Consider the following 10,290-nt stretch of genomic DNA (forward strand, 5'->3'; position numbering starts at 1 on the left):
CTTCCCAGAAATCCTTGCCCAGGTGTTTCTTATTTTGAAAAGCCTGCTGCGTCCCGATTGGCTGGACAGCGCCAGACGGAGGTGAACAGATGAGCAGAGCACGTGTAGGCGGCTGTGGTTGTTGCGCTGTGTGTGTTTTTGTGCAGGACTGTGTGTTTCAATGAATAAAACATGGCTGAGATGTGGCGACGGAAGAAAACGTGAGCTGTCTGCTGACGTCACCAGCCACCAGCAGAGAAGCTGAGAAGCCTTTGATTTCTGAGGGATGCTTCAAAACGCTGCTTCAGGGCCAAATAACGACAACCAGAGATGATAGAGGCTTTTATTGTTGACTCTGTGCTGCCGTCATAATCCTGATGATTTGCCGTATAAACATGGTGGAACATTCTGCTGCACACCTTTTTAAAAACTGATTTTCTCCTGCACTCTTATTCTTATCGCTGCTGCACTCTATATTGTAATGTTATTTTATCTCAATTGCAATCTCACTACATTGTCGTAAACAGTATGCAACGAAATGTCGTTTTCTGTGCACTCTGTACACACAAAACAACAATAAAGTTTGTCTCTAAGTGATCATTTGAAGAAAATTAAGAAATATGGACAAATGTTCGTCTGAAGCTAAATCTGGAAAGGACAATTAAGAGTAAAAGCATTCAGATTTAGGCCTGTTTTCTGTACTTGAACACATGATAAAGCCAAAATGGAAATGCTGCTAAAGGCAGCTCGAAAAGTTACCTCTAGCAGCAAAAAGTCTCTATTGTTCTTTTTTCAATCTCTCTCTCTCTGATGGTTGTGGGGACAGAAGCAAGGCCCAATCATGGCCTCTCCACCACCGTGCTTTACAGGGAGATGGTTGTGCTGAAATTATCTGTTTGGTGTTTTGCATTTCGCCCAAACTGCTCTTCTTTGGTCTCACCTGTCAAAGTTAAATTATTACAAAAGTTGTTTCCTTCATTTAGACGTGAAACTGAGAACCTGTCAGTGAAGCTGCTGCATTCTTCCTCTGCTTGGCGGCTTTCTCACATGTTCTCAGCTGGTAAAATAAATCATGATCAACTCCTGATTATCTGGACTTGAGTTTATGACTCTTCCCAGATTGATGGGCAGCAGCGGTTACTTCTTAGACTTAGACAACTTTATTCGTCATTTTGCATGCACAAAGTGCGAACAGAACGAAATTTCGTTTGTATACAGCTTGAAAAGTCACAGGAAATTGCAGTAAATTTCAGCATACGGTGCAGCAGTGAATTATGTAATCAATTGAAATGTAAACAATGTAAACAATGTAGGGGAAATGGACAGTGTGCGATTCACAGTGTACAGGTGAGTATTATTAAAACCGTGCAATATTCTGACCTTAGACTTAGATTCAGACAAACTTTATTGTGATTTAGTGCACAAATCGAAATTTTGTTGCATACAGTTTACCACAATGTAATGAGATTGCAATTGAAATAAAAATAACATTAGAATATAGAGTGCAGCAGTGATAAGAATGTAACAGTGCAGGAGAAAAGCAGTTTTTAAAAAAGGTTTGCAGAAGAATGTTCCACCATGTTTATAGTGCAAAGATAATGGTGGGAAAAAAAATACATTAATTTAAAAAGTTCAATGTTGGCAGTGCAAAATAATAATGATGCAAACAATGCAGTAAACTTTGAGTTGTGTACTTTTAAATTTAAATGGATTTTAAAAGTTCAGCAACGTTGGCAGTGAGAAAATAATGACGCTAAATGGCCACAAAGTTCATTGCTGATGTCTTTCCTGCCTGGCGTGTGTCTGGAACATCGCACCTCTTCTCATCTTTGATGGTCTGTTTCCTGTTTCCTGAAACACGTGAAGAACGTTGCTGAACTTTAATTTTCTCCTCTGTTTTAACCTTTGAACCTTTCATAGCGACTGAAACGTTGAGGCTCGTTTGTGCAAAGCGTGGACATGAGATCCTTCCTGGTCTGTGGACAGATGCTGATGCGGCTCCTGCTCCATATTTCCTCTCCTCTGAGTCTGTCGACCTCTTTCTGTCTCTGGGACAAACTCGTCATTTTTGTTTTACATATGCAGCTCTGCTTCTTTGTCTCCATATCTTCTCCAACGTGGTGGTCAGGTTTTGTTCATCCATCCCTTTTTATTTCTCCTTTCAGGGATAGATTTGCTGCTGTGCTGCGACTTTAATTTACAAAACAACGCTGCGGCTGAATGTTTCTGCACCTTGGATCCCTGTATCATATGATGCACATCTGAATAACAACAAAGTCTAAAGTTAATTACCAGTGTGTGCATCATGCATCTATGTGAGGGGGATCTGGCTCGGAGAGAAACAGAATCTAAATGATCTGTTTCTAGAATGAAATGCGATAAAACAGGAGAAACCTGAGGAGCCCCGGTGTGTTGCTGATGAAACTGAGCGGTCGCTTTGCAGCAGGTGGACCTCCACAGCTCCCCTGGCGTCTCTCTGAGGGCTTGACGCTGCGCTTGGACACGGTTGCATGGCAGCAGTGGACCTTGCACACAGGCCAGGTGTAGGTTTACCTGCAACCTGAGCTGCAGAGGACATCCGATTGGTGGCGTCAGCCAAACAACGCAGAAGAGCCGAGGAAGAGACGTTAATTTCAGGGCGCCTCCAGATCTCAGCAGGTGAGATTTCCTCCTGATGATGTCGGTTTGATGAATAAAACTGTAGAACATTTCCTCCTTCTGCAAGATAAACGTGAAGGGAAGTTATTTTTGCTTCTTTTAGTGACACCTAGAGGACAGAAAGCGTCATTACACCCGCAGTTCTACAGGATTTTCTAACAACTATTTATGTTACAGCACTTTAAAAACATCACATGGTTGACAAAAGGGCTGCACGACCAGTAAAATACAAGACGGAGATAAAACAATAAGAAACTATTAACATTAACATAGTACAATAAAAAATACAACTACCGTCAAAGTGAGGCTAAAATAGACGGGCAGTCGGTGCAGAGAGATTAACATTAGAGAGATGTGCTCCTGTTTCTTTGTACCTGTTATAAATCAAGAAGATGTGACAAATAATCTGTTTATCTAATTACTGTACAGAGATTTAAAATAAGCCAGCAGGGACATTATAAAAGCCTGGATTACTGAGCCCAGGTTACACCAACGAGGAGAGGCTTAATCCTAGAGAGACGTCCAAGATGAAAAAGGTAATATTAGATCAGTGAGCAAATAAAATCACTTCAGCTTTATGTTCATTTAAATGATTTAAACAATTAAGGGCCATCCGTGATTGGATGTCACTAAAACAGGCAATAAAGGGCTGGATAGAGTGAGCATCAGGCCGCCTTAGGGGGGGGATAGATATGACAGTCGTCAGCATATGATGAAATTAAATCCATTGTATTATTACTATAAATGCATAAATATATAATGTCCTTTGAAATACAGAATATGAAAGCAGATATAAAGTTTCTGTTTGTGAAAAACAGCTTTTAGAGCCTTGTTCCGCGTTTTTTTTACTGATTTGCTTCTGCACAGCTCTCTGAAGGTCCCACCAGAACCTCTCAACGAGGTCCAGATCTGGACTTTGACTAGGCCGCTGCCTTAATTCTGTTTTCTACATCCATCCTTCAATAAATGAGCTGCTGGGTTCAGGATCAAAGTTCTGCTGTTAGATCAAAGCCTCGGCTTCTCCCATCGGGTTATCAGCCCTGCTGATCTGCAGCAGCGCTGATACTTAGATGGTAAAATAATCTGATCTGCACTACAGTTAATTGTGTATCTGTGATATAAATGTGTGACAGGAAGGGAGAAGATGGCTTTAGCAAGCGGCCACTGGCTGGAGAAGGACGTGAGGGGAGAACCTCCAAGTCCCCGGTGAGTGTGACCTGCTGCAGCTGTGTGGACTTAAGCTCGTCCTTCTTTTTGCCGGTGCGTATTTAAATCGGCTGTGTGTGTCTCTGACTGTTGCAGACATGGCCACGCTTTAGCCGTGGCTGGGAGCGTGGCCTTTCTGTTTGGAGGAGCGTGCAGCATCAGCCCAGAGGTGACGGCCGTCAGCTCAAATCCCCGAAAACTAAAAGCATCAAACACATTTCTGACCGCCTCAGCTTTTATTCACATGAACTCTGCATCATTTGTTCTCCCCCCCCCACCATTTAAAGGAGATAAAATCTGAATTTAACAACTTTGATTTTTTTATTCAGGTCAGCCCTGTTTACTTCTCGGACTTCCACATGCTGACAGGTACAGGCCAATAATATGCAGCTTTCATTTGTTTGACCCAAAACACAACAATCACTGTGCAGAAAGTCGTTTTTTTCCTTTAAAAACTGTTTTTAATAATAATTTCATGACATTGAGCCCTAATATCTGAATAAAACCCCAGCCTCTTGGATTTACTTAAACTTTTCATACGTTTTGTTCTTGCACGATGGCTGAGAACACGTGAGGTTTCTCTGTAATGTTCGTCTGGTGATTGCAGTCACCCCCGATGAAGTGACCTGGGAGGAGATTCCTCAGAGCGGAGAGGTGCCATCAGCCAGAGAGGGACACACACTGTGGTAAATCTCACCCTGACATGCCCCGACCAGCAGGGGGCGCACCACGCCGAAGGTTCAGTGGAGAGGAGGAGAGGGCTTTCATCAGGAATCATCCACTGATCTCCATTTATTCACTGGCGTGCTAATTTACCTGAAAAACTGAAGTCACTGGCCGCCATCTTGCTCCTCCCTACTCTCCACAGGATTTGGTTGCAACAACAAGCAGTTTTCTGGCTGAGTGAAAATGTTTAACAGGTAATTCTACAATCAGTGGATGTACTAACACTATCAACTACTAGGAAATTAGGTGCTGAAATATTTTACATGTTATTAATTTTATATATATATATATATATATATATATATATATATATATATAATGTTCTTGTATATTGTTTTTATATATTTATAAATATAATAATAATAATAAAAACAAACTTGATGTTGTTTTGGAAATGATTCATAAGTCTGTTATTTGTTGTCACAATAAGAGTTGGAAACTCTGTACCATTGCCATAAAATTTTATATATATATATATATATATATATATATATATATATATATATATATATATATATATATATATATATATATATATATAATATTTCAGCACGTGACTTTCTCAGTACTTGATAGTTTTAGTACATAACATAAAAGTATATGGCATTTGACTTTTTAAAATGCCATATACTGAACCTCGTTATTCGATGCTGTAGCGCACATATTCCCTGGTTACTGGGGGAAAATAGGGAGTATCATGCCAGTACCAATATGGCGGCTGGTGGCTTCACAGTGACGTGTATTATATACGGCCAATGCGCACTCCAGTAAATATATAGAGCTCAGTGGAATCATCTCAGGAGACCTTTTGAGATGGAAAATAAGAGTTATGGCTCTGTCCGGTTCCCCGAGCTCATTCAGAACTCATCCAGAGGTTCTCCCTGAGTACAGAGGAAAGACGGAGCACATGAGGATGACAGATAAGGGATGAAGGAAGTAGGGGTGGTGGATGTGGTAATCAGGGGTGAGGGATGAGGGAGCTGAGGATGAGAGTAGGAGGATATCAGGGATAAAGGGGTAAGCGGCTGGGGGGGTGGGGGGGGGGTCCAAAGAATCCAGCAAAGGCTCTGAAAAGGTGAAGTGAGAGATATCCCTGCTCCTGGACCGTATTTCACACATGAACTCTGTTTTCCTTTTCTGTGTCAAACTCAAGGTCCGCGGGCCGAATCCGGCCCTTCGAGTCAATTTATCCGGCCCTCAAGAGCCAAAAAAGGCATATCATATCATAAAGTAGAGGCATATATCATTTTAAAGTGTAGAAAGTGGTTAAAACGGAGCCTCCTGTAGGGAATGTTAATGTTTTTTTAACTGTGTAGTAACATCAACCTGCCACTAGGTGTCAGTTTTCCCACAATACATTAAAACAAGATAAGATAGGCTTTACTGATCTCACAATGGAGAAATTCACTTGACACATCGGCTCATACAAGAAGGTGCAGAGTAGGGAAGGTGCATTCAGTTATATACAGTGAATCTTCATATATACAATGGATCAAAAAGAATACAAAAAAAGAACAAAAAGAAATAGGAATGGGCATATGATGTCTTATTTACATTCATAGTGATCTATCTATAATGTATATATACATTTGTACATACATACATACATGTGTACTGACTTATGTTCAGGTGTTGATAGCAGCAGAAGTCACTACTTCAGGATTATTGCACGGGTTGCAGCCCAGTGTATTAAATAGATTATTGCACATTAGTCATTGCAGTTGTGGTTACAGTTGCAGTGCAGCATTGTAAAATCTGGTAGCAGCAGGAATGAATGACCTGCGGTGGCGCTCCTTTTTACAGACAGGATGTCTAAGTCTGTCACTAAAGAAGCTGCCACTAACAACCCAGAAATGTCCAGAAAGAGAAGAAGTGATGCAGAATGATGAGTTTAAAGTGTAACTCACCCTAATATCAACTTTCTTTTGCAGATAAACTGTTTAAACTGGGCCTAAGGCGCTACTTTTATGTTACTGTGCATTTTTTTTATATTTCAATGTGAACTGAAATGAAATTATGAAAACAAAAGTATCATCTATACAAGAGCATGCGGCCCTTTTAATGACTTCATGAAGAGAAAGTGGCCCAGTATAGAAATGAGTTTCACAGCCCTGCCTTAGAGGTTCAGTCCAGAAGTCTTGATGCGGTCAGAAGAAACTCTTTTAGTCTCGATTCCTCCTATTTTCCTCCTTCAATTTTCCACTTTAGACGTTTCAGACCCCATGGTAAGAGCCATTCAGTCACCAGCTGAGTTTTAAGGTACAAACACAAGACAGAACATGGGTGAAAATAAGCCAAAAGTGCAAAGAAAAGTTTGGAGAACTGCTGAGGTTCTGCTTGGCCCGGTTACAAAGACACGTCCATGAACGTCTCCCTTCTGCTGCTCAGCGTCGTCAAAGGGAGGCTGTATCTGTTCGGCGGCGCCTCCAGCCCTGACGCCTCTGAGTGTCTCCCGGGTGTCTACAGCTTTGACGTTGGTGAGGAGGCCATGCAGGAGAGGAGACCACCTCCCTCAGTCCTGGTTTGTTCTCGCCTTCAGGCCTCAGAGTCGTGTCCCATGTCTCCAACAGTGTCTCTGAGCTGGGAACGCCTCTCCGCCGGCGGCCCGGCTCCCACAGCTCTGCGACACAGCTCGGCTGCTGCTGGAGACAACATCTACGTGTACGGAGGCGTGGTGAGGGGAGATCCCACCGAGGACCTCCTGGTCTTCAACACAGGTTCCTCAGCCGACCGTGAAACCTTTCTGTTGCAGCGGTGACGGATTCAGATCTGGATTTGGGTTTTGTTTCAGTGTCTCTCACCTGGACACCGGTTAAAACCAGCGGATCATCTCCTCCTGCCCTGTGAGACCCAACACCAGCGGAGAACTCCATGAAATCTCTCGTATGTTCTAATCGGAGCCAGGAATATTTATTTTTCTGCTCCTGCAGGTGGGGTCAGAGCTTTGCTCAGGCTGGAGATCAGCTCTTCATGTTCGGAGGTTTTGGAGCAGGAGGGGATTTCTCTAAGAACCTTTATGTTCTGAACACAGGTAAACTTTGGTGAAACCCAGCTGCTGGTTGCTGTCAGAGCTTAACTATCATCCTGACCTTAGTCTGAGTCTTCTCCAATAATCCAGAGAATGTGAGGCTCTGGTTTCCATGAAGAGTGATCAGGAGTTAGATGGAGCATTTGGGCATTTTTTTTCCCAGCAAAGCTCTTTAAACAATGCATTTCATCATGATCGACGTTCTCGACGTCTCATGGTCCATCCCACATTATCCAGAACAACCAGGAGTCTTTTCTGCTCGCTAAATCTTGTGACTGCGACTCCGTATTGTAGAACCGGACCGAGGTTTCTCAGAAGTCCATGTAGTTATTGACGCAGTTTGCCTGACAGGTCCGAGGCTTTCCACCTTACAGTCGTTCCCTGGTTCCACAGGTTTCATCAGACCCTTCCAGTTTTTCTCTGGAGAACATTAAGCAATCATTTCTGTGAAGACTGGAGCTCCTTTGTCCACCTTCGCCTCTGAAGGATTCGGATTTTCATCATTAGTTTATTTAGATCTAATCATGTCTGGAACAAGTGAAAAATGTACATTACAACTTTTTCAGGGATCATTTTCTGGACTGAAATTCCAGAATAGATGTTTGTTTTATACTAAAAGAGAAATAAATATTTGAAAATGCATCCCTGTCTTCATTATGGTAAGCTGAAAATCTCTGTAAGAATACCTGAATGTGTCACAAGTAACAGATTGGTTAGGTTCTAAGTTTTGTTATGATGAAAGACGTTTTATGCATACCTCCAACCAACTTTTAAACTGTTTTTGAGTCTAAATTCAGACTAAGGGGCACTGCTGACCCAGAGACCTTTGCTGCACGTCCTTCTCCTTCTCTCTTCCCCCATTTCCTGTCTGGCAATTATCAAATAAATGCCACTAGAGCCACAAAAACCAGACACAGAAACCAAAAGGAGATCATTGTGCTCCAGGTCTAATTACTTAGGTTTTTTTCTTGTGCTTTCAGAGAAGCTGCAGTGGCAGAGATGGGAGGTGAAGGGAGAAACTCCTGCAGCTTGTAGCGGACAGACACTGACAGCACACCATGATAAGGTACCCACACACCTAACGTCTACGGGTTAACCAGCGTCGTTTCAGTACAGGACAACAGAGGGGGGTTATGTTTTTCTCCATTTATCAGGGGTCGTCAGGATTTCCAGACTATACTGTCATGGACAGGTACAACAATAGACAATAAATGGAAATCCAGAAGGACCTTGAGAAACTATTGATGAATACTACTTTTTAAAAATACAAAACCTCTGGCTGCTGAAATAGAAAGAATTTAGGGGTTTCTACCCAGATTTGGTTGAGTGATCAATTTGAAAAAAGGATTCATTGGTTTCTTTAGACTTGGTTGTACTGTAAGTATGTGTGATGGATGGATTTATTATTGGTTTTAATGGGTGGTCGGTTGGTTGGTTGGTTGGTTGGTTGGTTGGTTGGTTGGTTGGTTGGTTGGTTGGTTGGTTGGTTGATTGGTTGCCTGGCTGGTTGGTTGGTTGGTTGGTCGGTTGGTTGGTTGGTTGGTTGGTTCGTTGGTTGGTTGGTTGGTTGGTTGGTTGGTTGGTTGGTTGGTTGCCTGGCTGGTTGGTTGGTTGGTCAGTTGGTTGGTTGGTTGGTCGGTTGGTCGGTTGGTTGGTTGGTTGGCTGGTTGGTTGGTTGGTTGGTTGTTTGTTTGTTTGTTTGTTTGTTTGTTTGGTTGGTTGGTTGGTTGGTTGGTTGGTTGGTTGGTTGGTTGGTTGGTTGGTTGGTTGGTTGGTTGGTTGGCTGGTTGGCTGGCTGGTTGGTTGGTTGTTTGTTTGTTTGTTTGTTTGTTTGGTTGGTTGGTTGGTTGGTTGCCTGGCTGGTTGGTTGGTTGTTTGGTTGGTTGGCTGGATGATTGGGTGTTTGGTTGGTTGGATGGTTGTTTGGCTGGTTGGTTGGTTGGTTGGTTGGTTGGTTGGTTGGTTGGTTGGTTGGTTGCCTGGCTGGTTGGTTGGTTGGTTGCCTGGCTGGTTGGTTGGTTGGTTGGTTGGTTGGTTGGTTGGTTGGTTGGTTGGTTGACTGGCTGGCTGGTTGGCTGGTGGTTGGTTGTTTGGCTGGATGATTGGGTGTTTGGTTGGTTGGATGTTTGTTTGATTGGCTGGTTGGTTGGTTATTTTTTGTTTCATGATTGGTTGGTGGGTTTTAAGATAAGTTGTTTGGTTGGTTAGTTGGTTAATTGCCTGGTTTGATGAACTTGATCAAATTTAATGAGACATTTTTCATGCATTAATATAAAATACTGTGGCATAAATACAGTTGTTTCTTGTGCACATTTTGTCTTAGTACTTTTTGTTATATGTCTTTTCTTCCTTGAAGGATATTTATCTGTTTGGAGGAAAACTCTCAAATAAGGATGCCACAATGACATCGTCCAATGAAATCCATAAACTCAGTATTGGTACGTTGGTTGTAAACATGTCAAACTGCAGCAAATCAATTCTACTAAATTTGGTGTCTGTGTGTCTCCAGCAAAGATGAAGTGGAAGGTTCCCCTGTATGTAGGGATACCTCCAGCCCGTCGACATGGCCACGCTGCCTTCATCCTCCACAGCCACGTCAGCTGGCTTCCAGATACTTAGAACATACTTTATTATTAATATTAAAGTAACGTGACACATTCTCCAACACCTTCTGTTTCTTCCTGTTGGTTCCC

General features: G+C 42.4%; 1 protein-coding gene across 1 annotated transcript in view; it reads left to right on the forward strand.

The window, feature by feature from the left end:
* The first annotated feature begins 3,730 nt into the window (after positions 1–3,730).
* Positions 3,731–10,290, forward strand: part of zmp:0000001301 (acyl-CoA-binding domain-containing protein 6) — an 11,797-nt gene continuing 5,237 nt past the window's right edge. The window contains exons 1-11 of the mRNA XM_036139967.1: positions 3,731–3,843; positions 3,940–4,012; positions 4,173–4,212; positions 4,451–4,529; positions 6,958–7,046; positions 7,140–7,286; positions 7,361–7,412; positions 7,500–7,600; positions 8,578–8,663; positions 9,954–10,035; positions 10,107–10,192. Of these exons, the coding sequence (XP_035995860.1) occupies positions 3,782–3,843; positions 3,940–4,012; positions 4,173–4,212; positions 4,451–4,529; positions 6,958–7,046; positions 7,140–7,286; positions 7,361–7,412; positions 7,500–7,600; positions 8,578–8,663; positions 9,954–10,035; positions 10,107–10,192 (897 nt within the window). The 5' untranslated portion in view covers positions 3,731–3,781. The remainder of the gene's footprint in view (positions 3,844–3,939; positions 4,013–4,172; positions 4,213–4,450; positions 4,530–6,957; positions 7,047–7,139; positions 7,287–7,360; positions 7,413–7,499; positions 7,601–8,577; positions 8,664–9,953; positions 10,036–10,106; positions 10,193–10,290) is intronic.

The sequence above is a fragment of the Fundulus heteroclitus genome, chromosome 8 (assembly GCF_011125445.2).
Source record: "Fundulus heteroclitus isolate FHET01 chromosome 8, MU-UCD_Fhet_4.1, whole genome shotgun sequence".
NCBI lineage: Eukaryota > Metazoa > Chordata > Actinopteri > Cyprinodontiformes > Fundulidae > Fundulus > Fundulus heteroclitus.